The following is a 21491-nucleotide window of genomic DNA, read 5'->3' on the forward strand; positions in this document are numbered from 1 at the left end:
CACAGTATATAACGTCTCGCTTTCCGCCATTTTGTTTTGATCAATACATCAACTTTAATACATCGCGATATTAAATTTACGGGGGACGTAATCGCTTCATCTTTCGCCGGCAAATTATTTTCGTAATTAGTTGATTGGGCCTGCGAAAAATACGGGGTACGTATAATCGAGTTTTAACGCGTCGTGTATAAAATTAGGCTCGATGTAAACGCTTTAACTGGCCACACATACACTGTACTTAAACTTTTCGACGAGATACAAACCTCCGATAAAGCCGCTTTCCTTTCGCGATCCGATGCTAGGATAACAAGGGGACCGTGAAGAAGGAGGCAAGAAAGAGGGAGGGAAAAAACAACCGGGGTCTCGTTACTTCCTTCCTTTTTTACCCTTCTTATCCCTCTTCTTAGGCACGTCGACCGTGGACTTGAAGGCGTCCAGGATCTCCTGCTGCCTGACCTGGGTGTCCACGTGGATCACGTCGGGTTTTCTGCGATACCTGTTGACCGCTGCCGGTGGCGAGAACTCGATCTCCATGTCCGACGCCGTGGAGCTCGTCGCGACGGAGGCGTCGTCCTTGTTCCGTGCGATCTTGAACTGGAGCGGCTTCATCGGCTCTTCAAGTTGCGGCTCTGCAGTCTCCTGCCTGATCGGGTACATAGTCACGTAATACGTGCCGTCCTTTCGATGGATATGTAGGGTGGGCGGCGGTTCGACTTCGTCCTCAGCTTCCTTCTTCAACTGCGACACGTAGCTCAGACTCTTGTACAACTTGCCACGTCGTAAGCCGGTGCGCGAGGGTACCAATCTCGGTCGACTATCCTCCATCGGGGGAGCGCCTTTCTTAGCCTCCTTCAGCATTTCGCTCAAATAACGACTTATTGCGCCTGGTTTCCAGCCGATTCGCGGCTTTAGCTTGCCCACTGTCGTGCTCGTGTTCCATAACCAGCCCATATTGGCCGGCACTCGTAATCGCGGATCGATGCAGTTCCTGTGACCGTAATTAGTCCCGGGATAAACGTCGCCAATCGAGTAGATGAAGCGCATCACGCGTTTGCTAATTTTAATCGGACTCTCTCCTCTCGCGACGTCGCGATCCCCAGCTGGACCAGGTAGAGCTTTACTCCTCGGATATTGCTGTTTCGCAATGTATTTACTAACGCCCTTCGTGGTGATCGAGCTCGATAGTGTCACGGACTTCTGCAACTCCTCGATAGTTTCCTCGCGCGGCGGTATCCGATTGTCGCGAACTTTTTTCCGGCGCGATTTGCATTTTGGTTCGCCGCAGGGACCGACGTCGACGTCCGGCGTCACGGTCGTAACATCCAGCTCTTTCTCCTTCTGCTTCTCTAACTTCTCCTCCTTCTTGTCCTCCTTCTTCTTCGGCTTGACGGTGATCGGGACCAGCGTCGCATCCGGTATCGATGGTATCGCTTCCCGGACAACACCGGCGCGTCCTGGGATCGGAATGGAAGAAGCGACGGTTCCGAGCTGCGTGTTGCACGGGGCGGTACATTGTAAATACGGAAATGCCGAGACGGGGGGATACGCTCGTTTTTTCTCGCTTGGTATTTCTTGAACTGAATAATCTTTATCAATTTCTCTTCCGAAATAGGGACTCTCGGACGGATCCATCAAGCCAAGGCCTACCAGACCCGGAACCTTGCCGATGGAGTCCACGAAATCTTGCGCCTCCTTGAAGGCCCGTATCATGCAATCTGCGCCCACGCATGGTTTTTTCGTGCATTGCGAGCTTCTCGGTCTCCAAGACGACATCTCTTGCCCAGGACAAACGTAACGCCCTGCCACCACTGCTCCATCCGCTGTTCTTGGACGTCTGCCCGGTGAGTTGCATGCTTCCTTACTCTTTTCATATGTGACGCTTGTTTCGGAAGCTGCATACGCCGACGCACCATAGTCGCTTCCGCCCTTCATGCGATTTTTAAAATTGATATTGTTGCTGTACCATTCTGTGCATTCCTTGCTCCATAACATTTTGTTATTTAAATTATCGCCTGTGTCTTCGCCACCTCTCATTCTCGTATTGTCAGAATTTGCATCCCGTTCCGCGCCTGATGGTAAATTATCCACGCGATCGTTAAGCGTAGCGAGCGATGAAATGTTTTTGAGAATATCGGGATTTCTCAAAGCCATGCAACAAGAGCGAACGCATCCGGAACGACACATCATAGGATGCGTCGATTGATTTGTCGGTAGACACGAACAAGTAGGCTCGTCCGGATATATCTCGTAAATTAAACCACGATATTTGCGATCATTTAGTTTCTCGGCGCTCGTCAGCTTCTCAAATCCCGGTTCGTTCATTGATACACGAGGCGGCGATTCTGGTCTCGTCAATGCAAAACGCGCATCTGTATCTATATATTTTTCGTCGTGTAATTCCGAATACGCGGGATCGAGAATTTTACTTAATAATGAAAACGTGTTATCCTCGCGTTGCAGTCTATTTTTCTCGTCGTTTATACTTTGATCGGAGAGTCCTGCGCAATGAAACTTCCAACCAAGAGGAAATCCTCGAAACACGAACGACTTCTCGCGAAGCGTAAGATGATTGATAATGGAACTTCCGAAGCACGACAGTCTCAGGTACATCGAGATAGATCCGCAGGGGTATCCTTGCTGGTCGGCCAAGGTGTAAACCTGCATTATCGTGTACGGCTTCGACAATCCGTCTATCTCGCTCTTGGCCGCGATTACGCGATCGCAAAAATATCCCGGCAGAAATTCCGTTGCTATGCAGACAAGAACCTGGCCAGTGTCATCTCGCGAGTTACACTCATCTTCTCCGCGAAGAATTCGATACACTTCGACGCTCAGAGGAGTCGATTTTATAGATTGTATTAAATTGCTCGGCGGTCGAACGAATAGACACGTCTTGCCCTCGTATTTGACGCATTCGTCGGAGAATCGTTTTTCTTTGTTCTTGATTTTTTTGCCTTCCTCGGCGACGATGTCGACGGATGTGAAATCGATAAAGTTGACACGTATCATTAAATCGCGCTTATTAATAGAATTCTCATAGCATAAACTTAAACAATTAATGAGAATTTCGAGCATGTACAATTGTTCCCTTTCCAACTTCGGCGTTTTTGTCTTCTTTAAGGCCATTTTTCATGGATCGAGCACGGGAATTAATTAGACACACGCGCTGTCGGCGACACGATAAATTTGGAATACGACTCTGAATCGATGTTAATGATGTATGAATCGCGCCATTAATTTTGCGAACCTTTCGGGCCGGAAATCTCTCCCCGCGTGCACATTAAACCTCGAATCGATGAAATGACGTTTCCAATTGTCAGACAGTCGCCATAGCGACAAATCAAAATTAATTACTCGACAAATTCAGAGAATTTCAGAAATCGAACATTTTGTTGAAATTCATAGAGATTATTTTCTGCCTTTTTTCTTTTTAGCCTTTTTAACGGTTTTACCCTTTTTAACTCTTTTCTTTCTCTTTTTCTTTTTAATTTTCCGTGGTTTTACGACTTTCGGTGTAATCTCTGCCTTCTCAGGGATTTTGTCGAGAAATTCGGGCGATACGAATCGTATCACATAGATCTCCCGTTCCTTGTCCCGCTCATCGGAAGCGAGAGATTTCGGACGTATCTCGTAATTCGTCTTAAAGACGCGTCCGAGGCACGCGATGACGAGCTCCAGGTACAGCGTCCCCGAGGGATTTTCGCCTGGATCGACAAGGTGAAAACCACCCTTTACTGTAAACGGCGCCGGCTGATTGTCGGGATCGTTGCCGATCATGGCGACCTGGTCGCATAGGCAGCCCGGCAGAATTAAATCGGTCTCCGCCGTAGGATAAGTGTCACCCTTGCGAAACACCCCTATTCTCACTTTCGTCGAACGAAGTTCGCTAACAAGATCCCGCGGTCGCTTGACGAACAGACAGCTTTTGCCAATCAGGAAACGCACGTCTTCCTGATGATCGCGCTTCGGCGCGTCCGAGTCGCGCGTAAACTCGAACACGGGAAGATCTAAGAATACGATCTTAATCACGATAGGATGTTCGCCGATGTCTTTGATTTTAACGGGCGTCAACGTCAATTTATCGATCAGTATCTCGATTAGATAGATCTGTTCGTTGGAGCCGCCGAAGCAAGACATGATGCGAGGCACTTCCCACGGGGAATTAAGTCATTAAAATAGATTCGATGGAATCATTGATAATTTTTCGTTCAAGTACTTGAAGGAATTTCGTAACGAGAATTTGGAAGGTCCGAAAAACATTTTACATGTAGAATTTTTATGTCAAAAATTTGGAGGTTCGAAAATAATACGGTGGCTGGTTGACAGATGGACGATAACAGTCGAATCTCGGTTTACGTCAACGCGATAATCGCCAATTAATTCGAGTCGTACGGGTTTTATTCGCGTCGCCAACGTCGGTTTGCCGACGACCGGTCGTTCCGTTCAATTTTATGCGCGGAACAAATTGGACTTTGCCGAGAGAAACGTGCGAGATAACGATCGAAGGAAGATTAATTCAATCGACACTGTATACAAAATGTTCCCCCTTGACGATGCGTTCCCTGGATAGATTTTAAATACCATCTCGCAGTTTCTTCCACTTCCGCATATATGCGCATATGCACCGTCATCTCGGGAGAGAAAAAGATTATCAACTTACAGTCACGTACATCCCATCCACTATCTGCGCGACTCTTCGGCGTTTCTAATTCCATTGGCAGTTATTACTTAGCTCCCACAGTGGTATATACTTAAACCCGAGGGACGCCGCTAGAACCGTTACGAAAACCTGCGAGGTAGACACGACACCCTCGCAAATTCATACTTTCCGTGTGTTCCTCATTAAAAGGAGTAATTCGACGAACGAACACCCACGCATGTACCTGCAAAACGCGCGGTTTTCCTGCTCCCAGCGCTTTGAATCGGCGACTTGTTGATTTAAACTCATAGAAAATAGAATAAAAAACAGCTCTTTTCTTACATGGTGCAAAAAAAATGTATTTATTTATCTAGACTCTAGAGCAATCAAAGTTTTGCTAAAAAAATAGCCTTCGAATTTCTCGTCGAGTCTATCGCAAGATTTAATTAAAAATACGTGTGCGATAATTTTATTTTTTTTTCGAGCTAAATAAAGCCTTCGAGAATCAATCTTCGCGCCGGCGATTAATAATCCTCGAAATCGACGAGATTTCTCGGCGGGGCATTTATTTCGTACATTTCGACGGGAGCTGCACCCCGAAGGGCTCTGAAACACCGTGAGTCCAAGTATGCACTAATTGGTACGGGCGCACGCACGCACACACACACGATCATTCCGAAGCGAGATAGGCGTACGAATGGGGACGAACAGGATGGACAACGGAACAGGATGAGAGATATATCCTTAACACATATCCATAGGATGTCCGTGCACGGTAGAAGGCTGCCGAGAGGCCTCGAAGTAAAATTCCGGACCCGGGCGACACGGCGGCTCGTTAAAATGCTTGTGGGGATTTTGGGCGCGGAACGCTTCTCGGATAATTGGTGATTAACGATTAAAACGAATGGACCTACGCTGACTCTCTTTCTCCCTTTTCTCTCTCTCTCTCTCGCCGCGCTGCCTTTTCCTTTTTCCTCGCGATCTGCCGTCCGCGAGAGAGCAGAGAGACCAGGGGTCTACAATACCCTCCCGGTCTTAGAGAGGTCTTCAACGTGTCACTCGTTGCTTTCGTCTCTCATGCCTCGTAACAGTGACGATCTTCTCGCTTCCTGCACCCGCCTTTTTCCCCTCGACAAAGAAGCGTCTTTTAATCGTGCGACCCGACCGTCAGGATCGCTTTCCTTCTCGTCGACTCGGTCGTTTCTTTACGAGAGCGCGCCTGGGAATCTGAACTGCCTCGGGTGTAATAATCGCGAGGGTATTCGAATGACCGGAAATAACGATCGAACGAGTGGACGTTAATTCGCCGCGGATCCTTTATGCCGGAAGGAGTTTATTTTTTCTTAAGCGCTCGCACTGTTTTTAAATTGTTCTTAAAGTATCCTCTTTTTTTCTCGCGCGATGTCGTTTGCCGCATTAAATTGCCGAATGAACATTACGTTGTTTCCTGCGATGGCAAATGTCAATTAACTGCTGCACGCTGGTGTTATCTCAAATGAGCACACGCTGTGCAAACAACAAATTTTCAAAGAATTCAACAATGCGCAATAATTACGCGTATTCAGACTAATCTCATAGCACTCTCTATCGTAATTTGAAATGTATTTACGCGAGAAACTCACGAGCGCGGGCTTAAACAATAGCAACAGTACGTGAAGAATAGTCCGTAATCAAATTAAGTGTCGCGTGTCCGCTTAAGGATTAATCACTATAATCTACAATCTTTCCACGATAGCGCGTCCGCGCGGGTACCTCTCATTTCCGGTTCCATCAATGACCGTTATCTGCGCACGTCATTGCAGGATGCATTTAAGAAGATGCATGGAATGCACTTTGCGACAGGATGAGACGCCGTCATGTAGATATTCTCTCCCTTCTCCTCTCTCTCTCTCTCTCTCTCTCTCTCTTTCGTATATTATGACCCAAATACATTACGATACCTATTTTCTGCCGCTCCTAAGTGGACGCACTGCTTATAAACGTCATGGAGAAACCTTCATCGTGCAAGACGATCCCACGACGTTATACACCAATTATTCGACTCCCTGTACGTAGGTAGGTAGGCAACTCCTCTCTCTCTCTCTCTCTCTCTCTCTCTCTCTCTCTCTCTCTTTCTCTCTCGATTCTACTCTTGTACATACTCGTTACAATACATGCACGCGGAGAGCAGAGCATACTTTACCGGAGTCTCGGAGTTCATCGGCAATTTGAATAATTTCCTCCTAAGAACGGTTTCTCGTTTCGAATTCACCTAACGCTGCAGTTTTTTGCATCACGACGCCCTTGCCTCTCGTCTGAATCCCTTTATAATGATACTTATATATCAAGTCAGATAAATTTTTTCCCATATACGGAAAAAAATGTGCTATTATAAGTAAATTTTAGCTGCACCTATATTACAACCTGAAATTTAGTTTTTATGTCTAAATTTTAGCTATAGTAACTAATGTTTTTAATTATAGTTTAATGGAGAATTCTGTAGCTAAAAAAATATTATTTATCATAGTTAAAATTTAGGCATGAAAACTAAATTTCAGGTTGTAATATAGGACAGCTAAAATGTAGCTACAGTAACTAATTTTGTTCCATGCAGAGAATGATTTGGAATTTTTATAATAATCGAGTAATTATATTATAAATATTTTTAGCATACGTTCGCTCTCCGCTAAAATAAAATGAATTGCATAATGCAGTGATTGAATATTGAAATATTAAAATAAAAAATAACACACACGAAAAAAAATAAAATTAGGCAATCAAGTAAAAGAATCATGCTTCATTAATTTGCACTAATTGGAATTATATAATTATGCTCTGTATATGTATCATTAATTTATCAGCATCGCAATTTTTGGAACCGTAATTTGGAGAGAAATTTTACGTCGAAAGAAACTTATCGTTCCTTCGTAAGATACTTTAAAAAGCCTGCTTGTGAATCCTGTTTGGGCTCCATCTCAGTATCGTTAATTCCTTGCACATAATTACATTTCATGGATAGTAGATGTCACCATTATTTTAATCCTTTCCCGATACTTGTATTATTTGAATTATGTTATTAAATTAACTTTTTGCATAACGTAAGTATTATTGCTAATTATCAATTAACATTTAAATCCGTGTTTCATATCCATAATTTAATTATTAATTGCAACAGAATCCGCTCACATACATTTATATGAATAGCGCAAAAGCTATGTGTAATATTATTTATACTGTCATAAACTTGTTAAAATATATAATAAAGTGCGCACAGAAAGAATTTACCTTGAAAATCGTGATAATTGAGACAAAAATATTAATAGGCATCTACCACAATAAGACACAAAATATGTTCGATTAATTTTACTATGTACATAATAACTCTTATAAAATTTTCAGAGTAAATTCTAAAAGAAAATTCTGTTCGTGCGATATTTGTTAGGCAATAAAAATAGCATCCGAAGAAAATGTGAAAATCTGTGACAGACTATCGTTGTAATTAATCTTAAGTGATAGGAATATTTCGATCTATCAACTCTCGAAAGAGAGAGAGAGAGAGCATGTCGTGCGACGCGACCCGCTCGCGGATAAAAACGAGGCGTCACGACGCGCGTTGTCGGAGTTGGATTTTCGATGATCTAGATCTGGGTAGCACCAGGAAGCCGGGATCGAAGGCAAAATTACCGGTGCCGGTGGAAGGAGGCCTCGTTCGCTCGCTTCGAGAGGTCAGAGGGCGATAGCGGTACCTTCCTCTCTGCGCGGAGAGTGGTAGGCCACTCTCGTCCTACCGCCTATCTCGCCGCGAGAATGGTGTGTAGGTACTCTCCACGCTCCAGTACAAACGTGTTTCCCCGTTGCACGCGAATGTATTCGTGCGGACGATGAGCCAGGAGAAGGTCCAGGAGTGTATTCGTGCAACGAATACCTGAGAGCAGTGTAATACCGACTGCTACGGACCAACTAGGTCTCATGGTGATGAAACGAGACGGCCCGTCGTGATGGAAGGGCCCACGGCAGCGAAAGAAAAAGAGAAGGAGATAATCGGTATATTAGAGAATACTCTCCCGCGGCGCTAGACGAAATTTGTCAAACAACCGCGGCGGATTCCAATTTGTTCTCGTGCGTGTCTCGACCACGCTGAAAGAGCCGTAGGTGGCACGCCGAGAGATTATTTCGCCGAACGATGAGCGGATAGTTATCCCATATCGGGGCTACTACCAACCCGGGGCCGCTCGGTCTCGATACGATACTATTAAAAGGTTAAGAATTGATGTTGCCATGCTTAACCCCTCGGCCGTTGCGCTCGGTTTCACTGAGGCTGAGATAAAATAATCCTATGCAACGCGGCCTATTTATTATATGCATAGTAGTTAATTAGATGGTATTCACGTCGTTATCGATTGATAAATTGTGCAAAAAAGTAATGCGACGCAAAATGTAATACAACTTTACGGTAGTAAAATATAATGACGTATGACATATACATATGGGAAGGTTAAAAGGAACGTGCAAGGTCTATCTCGTTTCTCACGCTCTGATTTCAAAGATTATTATGATAGGGGAGAGGGAGATACAATAACATATATTTGATTATATTTTTCTCGACCACCGCAGAGGTGTATAACTTGTACGAAATTATCGAGCAGAGTGAAATGATCCTAGAGAGATAGCATCGCGAATGATTACAGGGAGAGTGATTCCTATACTTTTGCAAAAACCGATAAACATACGCTCAATCCCCCCTCTATAACAGATGGCTCGCACAAATTAGCACCCCATTATCCGCCACTTGACATGATTAAACATCATATGGTTAAGCGTACCGTTATGATACCAAGGATAATACACCATTGTATGTTAATCGCTCACGAAAAAGACGCGAAAAATATTTCTCATCTCGTCGAGTAGACTCATTCATGCCCGCGTACACCTTGAAAAAGTACCGAAAAAGAACGACGGGGATATTTTACTCAGGCTTTCAGAGATTCTCTCGTTCGGTTGTGCCGCAAATTAAGAGAATTAATGACCTACGCCATGCCTTGTGACGACAACGACTTCCAGCAGTACCGGCGGTAATTGCGTTAGACTTGACATTTATTTTACGACAGTCTTCCACGGCGCTTAACTTGTTCTTAACAATCATTTTCGTTGGAAGCGACAAAGAGAGTTACCGCCAAAATGAACAGACTCGTTTAAATCTCAAGGCTGTTTCGTCCACCTTAAGAAACATCTACAGGTCTCTGCACCTTTTCGCCTGGGAACGGGAAACACGTTTTGATCGCGAGCTTTTATACGCCAACTGTTACATGTGCGATCTTACATTCTGACAAATTCATTTTTATAACTTTTTTACGACATGTCGAAATGATTATGCAATGATACGTAATGTTGCATCTCTATAAAAATAAAAATTTTGACAAATGTTCGTGATTTTATTTAAGTGAAATAATATACGATTTTCTTCTTCGAATATATTTCTCTAGGTTTTTTCAAGATAAGTATATTTTCATCTGTCTAGTTAAATATATTTCAAATGTGAAATAAAACTTAATTTTCCCCTTCCGTGACCCTTGCGATCGACGTACTCGGCAAGTTTCTGTAAAATGATACTTACGACATAACGCAGTTTAATGCGGTGCGTTTAAGAATACGGTCAAATAACATAGTGCGAATACGCAGAGTATCATTAAATTTTTTTAACGAGATAACTTTGGTCGATAGCCAGTACGTGGATGCTCTTTATTTTATCGTGTAATTCAATCACTTCGCGGAACGTAAATAGCGTTCCCTTCTCTCGTCATTATCATCTCATTGCGCGATTTTGAAAGCGAATCGTGACGATAACAATTTATTAGTTTGACGACAGTGCAACATTAATGACAATAACAAGGATGGCAATGATTGCGATCGATGAGATACGGAAAACCTTGACGTACAAAAGTTAGCAATCGTTTAAGCGAAGATCATCGTTATTGATCTCGGAAAATCTTGTCATTATATTTTCGGAAAATCTCGTCATTATCATAATTATATATCGTCAATGACTCGCTGGCTATCGAGATAAAATCAAAGAGAGGCGCGGTTAAGATATAATTAAAATTAAAATATTTATAGGCTGCAGTCGGGAAAGTATCGCTTTAATGATAATTCCCATTGACACTAATCGCGTTTTAGTTACATTCGTGCGAGCGTAATATGCAACCATCGCGATAATATCCTTGTCGTCGCAAAAACAGAAAATTAAGCGAATCGCGATACGACGAGCTATGACTCCAGACTTTTTTTTACGCGTCTCTAGGTCAACCGTTAAATACACAAAACGCAAAGCTGCGCATTCGCTCTCGCACATCGGCTATTAAATTGCGTACTTGGCTATTGAAAAAGGTCGTTACCGGGAACTATAAGAGCCTGACACGCCGATGCATCTTCAAGAGGAAGAGAGAGAAAAAGAGAGGGTTTAGCGACGTTGCAGTCTCGGTCGAATGTAATTAGCTCGGTTAGCGATGCGCTCGGAGGCAGTTTGTCTCAAAGAGAACGATCGGGCACCCACTTCGAGAAGCTCTAAAACACTTTAGAGGAGAATAAAAGCAGTCGTAAGGGTTATGGACTTTTGTAGAGGCTGCGCAGGTGCAGTAACTCACGGCAAATACCTGTCGGGCGAGCAAGAAAGTACCTCTCTTATATTACACGATTATACGCCGTTATTTAGACTATATCCCGGGGATACAGATTCTTGAAATCTTTTCGCCGGCTCGCTCAATTTGTAATTCGCAAGTTACCAGGGACTCCCGTATAGACAAGAGAAAGTCCTTCTCCTGCTTTTTTTTGGCACTCTTATTATATAGAGATTTAATCAACAATGTTATTATATTAGAACAAGAGTTAAACTCGCTGTCTAATTGAATCAGTTCGCAACCGTGTGAGTCGGACTTTCACTCGATAATAACACAGAAATTAATACAGTCTCCCTGATAACGATAATTGCAGTAACGAGCAGCAAAAATGCTTCTCGCGTGTATATGTGTTTATCGATGTGACGAATACAGCGCGTCGCGAATACCATTCCCTGCTGAATTCGCGAAATTATCCGTTCAAAGCAAAAATGAATAAACATGATAACCTAACGGCGTTTGAAAAGGAGAATTTATAATTCCGAGATAGTTTAAATATTTTTTTGCCTAGGTCGGTTTTGACGAGCGATTAAACTGTATGACACGTTTACAGCATGTAGGAATATTCTCGTCTCGACTTCGTCAAATAAATATAAGTGGAACGTACGGGTTAATCACAGCTGGGCGAAATTAAACGGCTCTCGAATAGATTCCACCGCCGAGGCGAACCAGTCTCTCACACTCGGACGCGCGTTCGCACACACGTTCTACCGGGATGATTAAGTTCTTCCGATCGCGCGGGTCATGATCACGAGCAGGCCTATGAATATGCGGAATCAGGCCAGGCGGTTCGTCACGGTACGAGGAGAAGAGAGATTCGCATGATCCGTTCGACGTGAACTCGCGACTATGTAAAAAGCGTTCGTCGCATCGCATCGCGAGCCCGCCACGTCAAAGCCATCATCACTCGCGAGATTTATGTTGATTATTGCGGTGCGAGTAATCGTTGATAACGAACGAGCGCATATACTGATATACGCAACTCCCCCGGGGCTAGATGTGTCGTGAAATCAAGGACGTCCACGTCTCTCGCGCTTGAGCTGAAAAAAAGTGGCGATACATACGACACGTTGATTTTCGCTGTCTAAACGTAACAAGAATAACGTGGAATAAACGTGGATCTTCTCGACGGGAGTAGTAGGAAGAGCGAGGAAAAGAAGAAGAAGAAGAAGAAGCAACAGAGCGGACAACGGGAAGAGAAAGACAGAGAAGATCGAGGTAGGCAAAGGGAGCCGAGTTAAGCCAAAGCACAAAGACGAAGGAGGTTGTCGGGGGAGAGAAGGGCGGCAGGGAGGAAGATAAAAATGTTTGGAGAAAAAGAAAGGGAGAAGGCGAGCGTGGAAGAGAGGAAGGAGGAAGACACGAGAGGGAGCCGGAGGAAGGCGAAGAGGGAGTGGTGGACCACGGTGAGGTCGCGACCCGTAGCCCGCAGGCCCTCAGTGAAAGGCCCAACGGCGATCCGCATCCGCGGGGCCCTGAAGCGGCGCAGACCCGAGAGAGCGAGAGACCGACGGCGGAGAGCCGGCGGGTGAAAAGCAGATGGAGAGAGAGCGAGACTGAGGGCCCTGCCGGCGAGGCAGCCCCGTGAGCTGTTTCTTAAGATCGCGTTCTTCTTACCGAGCCCCGCTGCCATTATGGCGCACTTAAAGTGGCAATCGTGTGGAAGGCAGTGCCGCCGCGCAATAGCCGCGAGTTGCGCAACCTTCGGTGACCCCACCCTAGGACCCGGGCCGTGGACGTTGCCGTGTGCACGATGGAAAATCCTAGCAGTTCTCCATCGACAAACCCATATCCGAGCTCGAGCCGAGGTCCTTCGTCGCAATCGACGACGGAAGAAATGATTTAGACGACGAATGAAATAGTAGAAAAAGCTAGCTTCTATTAATACAAACCTTTGCTTCGCGACAAATTTTATTGTTGATCTCTTTTTTTTTAAACTCTGTCCCTATACATATAACATTATTTTTACAGAAGCAACAAATATATATGTTGTCGATGACAGGCTTGTTTGATAGGTTTTCTTTCATGAATCGCCGACACCCTGTACAACCGATGTTGTTGTAACAATAAATTTTTTTAATGGACATTTCCATTGCACACGTAATGCCGCCACGGTGATAATCTCAGTAGTAGCGCCGTAGCCAGCGGCGCCGAGAACCAGCCGGTTATCTCTGGATAAGAACTTCCCGGTTACTTTCCTGGGCGAACCGCGGTGGCGGTGCAAGGGCCTGGCATCTAGGGATACGGCTCTGATCGAACGATAATTGGATAGATTACGCGGAACCTCCTTCAACCCCGCGATAGCATCGCGTCCGTTTTATGTGTTATACAAGCCGCGGTCCGGCAACGCCATGTATAATCAGGTACAGTACGGGTTTAGAGGCGGGTTTAGTATACGACACGTGTACGTGTGCAACACACTTGATTAGGACGTATCAATATACTATTGATACACGTGAAAGCGACGCGCAGATTAATCGTCTGATTCTGATCGAACTATTTTTTATATCTTCGTCCGACGAGGAGAAACGTCAGCTCTAAATTGCTTAAAGAAAGTTTAGGTAAAAAAACGCGCATTAAATTCTTAACATTCTGCATATATTCACACGTGTCATTTCAATTTTATTAATGAATGTAAATTTAAATACTTTAAGTTGTAATTCCAAATGGAAAGGAGAAAGAGAATCTTTTTTAATGCATAAAATTAAATAAAAATTACATAAATTATTATAGGAAAATGAAAATTATGTAAAATATTTAAAAAATTCGATCAGCACAATGATCGAATAAATATCTCTCGTTATCAGATAGAATACTTCAAAGTGCATTCGTAGATGCGGGAAAGTATACAATGTGCAGAAAATGGTAATTTTAATGCCGGCAAAGAGAAGCGAGGAGAACTCGAAGGCATTCGACTCGAAACTCATGAAAGAAGGAATCACGCGATCGCATAAGATTTCAGACAGGCGTATCGTACAATGTAGATGTGCTGGTTACATCACGTTTGGTATCAGACCGGACCTGCAAGACCTGCAGATGGTCGACCTGATACATTTTGTATATATAGGTATACGAACCCTGGCAATTATAATACATTTCTTATATTTGAATTTGTATTCCTTTTGAAATGGTAGTAGAAACCACCGAAGTGTAATAAAAATTAGGAAGACATGAATAACAATTCATTGAAATTTTTGATACGATAAAATTAAATTTTCTTTAATCTTTCTAATCAAATAATGCATGTGAGAGGAAATTGAAGCATCTTGCATATCAAAATACATAATATGTTACTTGACCGTCAATATAAGAGCTGAATTAATGCAAAATCGATTAGCGTACAATCGATTAGCACAGGTGGAATAAATGTCACAATTAGTCATGGAAGCGTGAACGAAAATGCATTACGCCGATAATCGTGCGTAAGCGATTGAAACCTGTTCGTCGAAGTGCATGCTTTACAAATCGAGTTTTAACGCAAGCAATAATGTCAGACGACGATTACCCCGTTACGCGCGCGTTTAATTAATTGACACGCTGCGCGGCGACAAAAAACCCAGACAAACGCGTCGATTCGCCGCCACTCGATCGAGGGCTCGCAATAAACCCGTCAGTTTAAAAATGATCGCGATACGATCGAGCTATCGGGCTTGACGGAAACGACTAATTTGCGCTTTAATTGCATATGCCGCGGACAGGTAACGAGTAGTTTATCGCGCACCGCGTAATACAAACGACAATGATAATTGCTAAGTACACACCGGAATTCGAATTGGTAGCCGCGGTGCGTATTTAATAAACGGCCGATTGATGGATCGGACGGTCACCGCAATCTTGTCTTGTGGGAAGGCTCGTGGCGCAAAGAATAAATCGTGATCGTCGAATCGATCATCTGTTGGCACCAAACCCGCCGATCGACCCGATATTATACCAACGCCTGATCGGCGCGAGGCGGTTTCGGTATTTTCGCGCGAAATTACGTCTAGTAACGCGATCGATCGCTACTGCTGGGCTGTCGACATTGAATCGAGATAGACAGGTAGGGAAAGAGAGAAAGAGAAAAGAGAGAGGTGAATGAGCGGAGCAGCGTCGATTTCATGCCCCGACTGTGCGCGATGGTATCGCGGTGACTGTGGGAAAACGATCCCGGCGCGAAAGAAGCCCGGCCATAGCCGTGATAAAAAGCGTTAAACTCGTGATTAGACGCGGATTCGCGCATGCCCTTGCTTACGCCGATGGATCCGAACCTTTGTGTCGCGGCTCTGAGGTCCTCCTCTTGTCCTCACACCACGGCCATCGCGATTTCTTCGTTGCAAGGCGAGAAGACCCCCCGGCACGGCCGACCGCCGAGGACGAGTTCGATTTTCTGGAAATCGAGAAACGCCCGCGATTTCTCTCGGTTTCACGGCACGAGCTCGATTTCCGTCACCGTTGACCGACGACGTCGGCGAGCCTCGAGTTCCGAATCCGTCATACGAATCAATGAGCGCGACGATCGGTTCCCACAGTCGTGAAATTCTCCAATGTACATTTATGTGTTTCTTGTTAATTACTTTCTCGGATGATTTACTCGAAATTCCAAGATAATTCACGCCGGTTAATTTATGTATGAGAAACGCGAAGTTGATGAGTAATCGTGTGTCAGGTCCGAACTATCTCTCGAATAAACTTGATAAGTCCTATATTCTCGCTTGTAATTAATATTTACTACTCATTCGATTATATTAAACCGCACTTTATAATAAACGTAATTTTATCTCTGTCATTTTTTACGTCTCCGCTTTTTAATTCAGTTCTGCGATAAAATCTATTATCCAAGTTATCATTAGTCTTTTGAAATTGGATGCAATAGATTTCGGTATTTCGTAATCAACAAACGAGCTGTGATCCGAACGGCTAATTGCGCTCCCGACTATTTGCCGGAGATAAGAATCATAATTATCGCTATTTATTTGGAATACATCGTGGAATACTATCTCTACAAGGAAAGTATCTAACGGATGCCTTTCCAAGCGGCTCATTGATAAACACTGGAAGGCGCCGGAGGTAATGTTGTCGCGAACGGGGAGAGCGTCGGCGACGATATCGCTTCGTGCACCTCGGATTCCAGAAATTTATTATGCCGTCTCGCGAGAGTAAACCCTGCGGGAGAGAAAAAGAACCAGAACTTTAGCCGAGAGAGGAGCTAGACGGTAAACAGGAAAGCTGGACGTGCGAGAGGATCCAGTGAGCTCGAGTAGCGAATGTGTGTGCGTCTGTAGCGTGACCCAACGCGTGACAAATTCATCGTGTCACGCCGCCTCACGCGCTTTGAGCACTGCGGACCACCTCGTATAAATATCGCGACGCAATCATCGTCGCCCGAGACCGTTGTCGGAGCCGCTGAAACGCGAGGCGATAAATTAAAACTAGGAGAAACGGGACTATTAGCGTACCATTAGTGGCTCTGACCATGCGTGACTCCTCCCAGAGGGGGCTCCGGTTTCAAAACGAACCCTCTCGACATCCGTCGTCGCCCTTTCGAATAATTCTTGCTCTGCATATTCAAAGCACCAACCGCAGAAAGTGTGATTATAGTTATTTTATTCTTGTTACTTGAAATCTTCGGGTTGACTACCGATGTTTCTATTATTTAATATGGTATTATAATTAATTATTATTAAAAGAATTATGTGTGCGTATACTTTACATCTTCTTCTTTATATATTTATTTTATATATTTTTTGTAATAAAGATGAAAGAGGTTCGAGGAAGTATAACTACTCCGATATCTTTCCACAAGAAGCTGTCGTGATATAAATTCTTCTCGGTACATCGCAACCGGAAGACCTCATCGTGGAATTCCGATCTGACTACGTTACCATCTGAATCCATTACTGCCGATGCGATTATAACTTCGAAGCGCACTGTTAACGGTTGGAATTTCCGCGTATCTCTTGTAGACCGAGGACGTAAAAAATATTTTCCAACATTCATATCACGATTTGACGCCATCATTTCTTGTTTTTGTTTGCGCGAACTATATATCATAAAACTTGATGAACGTTTTCTCGAAGCATCCGGCCGAAAAATTCGAGGATGCATTTAGGATTCCGTTCTGACGTCGCTGAACGAAGCGCCGATTCTCGGTGACGATATTTTGTTGTTACACTCGTGTAAGAGCCGCAGTCCCACATTGACGGTGTGGCAAACGTCGAGAGAGGCCCCCGAGTGACCGCCCAGGGCCGTACAGGATCGATACATCATGGGTATCCCCAGCGGGATGCCGAGATACCATCTCAGTTAGTATCTTCGAATAGACGTGCATCTCGCTCGAAACGAGCCAGCCTCGTCATTATACCCATATCTACCATATCTGTATCGGGGCCCGATATTCACGAATACGATCTGTCTGCATTTCGTGCGTTCAACGTCCGTCCTGACGAGGATGAAACGGGAGGTTTCGCTTCGGTAGCTTTTTACAACATTGTTAGCGCTAATGTGTGTATCTTCTGTCGCGATCCAAAGTAGGTATTGCGCTCAGACGAAAGAAATGTATGAATGCAATTTTATGAATCTCGCGCAGTGTTTCAACGCGAACGCGTCCTGATTGCACCATTCACGACAGTCTCCGTTGAGGAAGTAGTGTGGGTACTCTACGTCCTCTGAGACATACCATCTATTGTCCTCGAGAAAGACTCTTAGGACGTATTTCGACACACGTTGACGACATACAAGACAGGACGTCGCGATATATCCTCTCGTGTCTTTGACCCGTCTCAGTCAACGAAAAGCTCGAGACACATTTTTCCTATTTTATATTATTTGCAATTCCCTTCCCCTTTATCTCTCAAGCATTTCATCGTTTCACAATTATGAAGAGTAATTACAAAGCGTATATTTGAACATTTCATCAAATTTTTATTATAGTTCGACTCTATCAAAGAGTTTGCGGCTAGGATAATTGGTCACGGATATTTAATTGCCTTACTTTTTCGAGTATATATTTATTTAGAGAAAGCCAGGGTAAAAAGAACATAAACTAAAATGTCATAGGGATCGTATACTTAAACCAATTTCGTCATTCCGCAAAAGTTGCAACAACCATCCGACTGGTGCGCCGGAACGTTTCGCGTCCCAGACAATTACCGGGCATCGAGCGGCGGGGTTACGCCTAAGATCGCGTTACAAAATCGTCGGTCAGAGAGATTAACAAAGGGTTCTGCTTCATCTGTTCCCGATCTATCGGTAATAAGAGCGAGCTCCCCCTTTATTTCTTATTAAATCTTTCGCAACTATATCCCTCGTCGAACAATTCTAAATCATCGTATAATCGTAGAATCGCGTATCGTGATGTGATAATATTTCTGTATTGGCAATAATAATAATAATAATAATAATTTAATACATTGATCAAACGATGCTTTAATAGTCGTGTGAATTATCGAAGAACACGAAAGAATTATAAGAAAGAATTAAAAGAAAATTATGAGAAATATTACAAAATCGCTTGTTGAAATATATATAAAACTTTGCAATCTATACATTTATTATTGGGCTTTCAGTACAGATATATTAATGATATTAATCATCCCTGACTTTCCTTTTGGTACATTATTGGCCCTTGTACTATCCATTTATTCTCACTTTGCATTGCATCGATTACTCGATAATTAAACGACGATACGATGGTATAACGCGGTCGGTTTTATTGTCCATTACAGTAATTAGAAGCTAAACCTCGAGTCGCTCGACGATCAATTAGCGAACGCGACACGGCATATAGGTAACCCGAAACTGGAGAATGAATAAAAGCGCGCGTTGACCACGTCAGCTGATTTCTCGGAACCTCTCTTCGCCTCTTTCCTCTTTCTCTCTCACCGGGCATTTAATCGGCACCGAATTTGAGATAATGCAAGACACGTGTATTAATTTCACAGGACGGATCGTAAAACTCGTGCCTTTACGATTCTAGCGCAGATACGGCGAGGTCGGCGCCGAGCTGGGCAGGTAGTAGATGCAAGTTCGAAGCACCAAAGTGCAGCACCAGGTGGGACGGATACCGTCGAGACTCGGGTCATTTATTCAAAACGTACTTATGCTCGTTGAGCGTTTAGCGCTTTGTTGAGCAAAATAATTGCGTCGCTCATTCGGCAACGAGAACCAAGTAGCCCACTGCGTAGCTCGATTTAATTCAGCTCTCAACCCGACCACCATCGGCGAGGGTAATTATATATTCGGAGTCGACGAAATAATATATAACGTTGCGAAGAAACGCGATGCCTCGTTTCGCAAATTGGACGCGTCGCTGGGACTATTACATATATATCGGAGTGTCTTTATGCGAAATATCCTATCACCGTTTCGCGACAAAGCGATTGTCACATCCAGTGAAGATAAGTACCTCGATGTGTGGGCGGTTTCAGGTTTGATACAGGTGTAGGTGTGTATTCGGTTGCGCGATACAAGGGAGAGTGGATCGCAGGAGGCAGATCGTCAGAGGACTGTGAGAGACCAACACGTAGAGGGGATAAAGCACCGAGATTTTCGACGCTCGATAATTGTTGCCAAGCCGAGAACCTTCGTTATCTGTTTTAAACTCCGTGACGGAGAAATTCGCGACGGAGGCAGGCGCTGTTAATTGTCCAAAAATTCCAGGTCAACGTCGTTAAGTAGTCGCTTTAAGTGTTTCTCATGCGCTCGATCTCGTGCTCCTGAGAAACTACACGAATATTAATTAAAGTTACGTGACATTATTTAGCAGGGTCTAATATATTTCAGAGAGACCGGGCGACTTTATTACGCGCGATTTCGCGATAAGCGAAAGTAAAAATGACGCGCGAGCGGTTATCTATCCGTCGACTTTAATTGACATCGCAGCTAATTATTATTCCTCGGACAGATTTTGACGATTCTCTAAAAAAACGTATATATTCGCCGCTTATTATCGTAAAACCACAAAAATACTGCAGAATAATCTAAAGTAAAATATATTTTAGAACACTTGTTAGAGAATAAATTTTACACAATGTGCATCATACAATTGACATGCTATATTTTATATTTTATATTACTTTACAAAATATAAACTTAATTTTTTTAGAATTGTATACCTACATATTTATATTATGTACATTGTAATGCGCTATATAATAAGATTGCTCTAATATATGTATGTATTTTATTTGTTACAGGTATAGCATTGTGCTGATTAGTTGCGCGCGAGTTCGACCGCGAAGTTTTCGAGTGCCGAACGGGCGTTGCTTCGTGCTATTATTTATAGTTTTTGCATCGTTTTTTATCATTGTGAAATGTACGTGAAATACGCGTGCAATTCACGCGTCGCGTCGGGAGTGCCGTGTAAAGTATCGCGCGTCGGGAGTGCCGTGTAAAGTTTCGCGTGTCGGGAGTGCTGTGTAAAGTGTCGGGCGATCGATAATTATTCGTGTTTTCGCGAGTGTCGTGAATGCTACGAAGGACCAAGAGAGAAGGAGAAAGCCCGGGAAGGCATCGGACGATAGTGGAACAACTGTGAGGTATGCAAAATAAAAATAAAAAAAAATATATATATATATATATTTATACATACGCACATATATATAATTTGAATATTTTGTTTTCAGATCAGTGTGCTGTTTGCTACGACTGTGCTATTGCAGGTATCGGTGAGTGAGAAATTGTTGATTTTTAATTATTTAACATTTCTATAGCGGTAATGAGAGAGAGATGCCAGTTTCATATACACCGTTTGAGTATCACCGACAATTGAGAGCCGATGCAGAAATCGGCCGTTTGCAAAGAGAATATCGACATCGTTTTCGATTATTTATGTCTATCGCGATCTCTGATCCGCGGGAAGAACGTGATCGTTTCGTTGCAAATGGATGCTTTCGTGGCGCGCGTTTTCCGAAGCTTCTCTCACTTCCTCCTCCGGCACCCCATTCTTTACGATGCCAATTACTTGCCGAGCGATGGAACGCTTACGGGGCATTGACGAGTGGGTTCCGTTACCTCGCAGGGCGATCTTCGAACTCGGCGCATCGATTTGCCCTCCCGAAATCAAATCAACCGTCGAACGGGCCGCTTCTCTCGCGCCATTGCTTCCTTTCGCAATCAAGATCGTTTTTCTTTCCCCACCGAACTCTTTCGGCCGTCTAATAAATTTTTTTTTATACAAAAGAGCCAAATTGAATATAAACGTTGGATAGATAATTGGCGGCAGA

At 43.8% G+C, this 21491-nt stretch overlaps 2 protein-coding genes across 2 annotated transcripts; both read right to left on the bottom strand.

Annotated features, from left to right (window-relative positions):
• Nucleotides 1-324: 324 nt before the first annotated feature.
• On the bottom strand, nt 325-3126 carry LOC114942990 (uncharacterized). The gene has a single exon (XM_029318527.2). It carries the CDS (start codon nt 3124-3126, stop codon nt 367-369), a length of 2760 nt encoding a protein of 919 aa, XP_029174360.2. The 3' UTR covers nt 325-366.
• Nucleotides 3127-3408: 282 nt separating this feature from the next.
• Nucleotides 3409-4137, bottom strand: LOC146723419 (uncharacterized). Its single transcript, XM_085481939.1, has one exon. It carries the CDS (start codon nt 4135-4137, stop codon nt 3409-3411), a length of 729 nt encoding a protein of 242 aa, XP_085338065.1.
• Between the last annotated feature and the right edge of the window lie 17354 nt (nt 4138-21491).

This window comes from Nylanderia fulva, unplaced genomic scaffold, assembly GCF_048542155.1.
Source record: "Nylanderia fulva isolate GAGA-0341 unplaced genomic scaffold, ASM4854215v1 Scaffold2, whole genome shotgun sequence".
In the NCBI taxonomy this organism is placed as follows: domain Eukaryota; kingdom Metazoa; phylum Arthropoda; class Insecta; order Hymenoptera; family Formicidae; genus Nylanderia; species Nylanderia fulva.

What these genes read in the sequence shown, in the direction of transcription:
- LOC146723419 (XM_085481939.1), bottom strand. Translation starts at nt 4,137, where the DNA reads ATGTCTTGCTTCGGCGGCTCCAACGAACAGATCTATCTAATCGAGATA.
- LOC114942990 (XM_029318527.2), bottom strand. Translation starts at nt 3,126, where the DNA reads ATGGCCTTAAAGAAGACAAAAACGCCGAAGTTGGAAAGGGAACAATTG.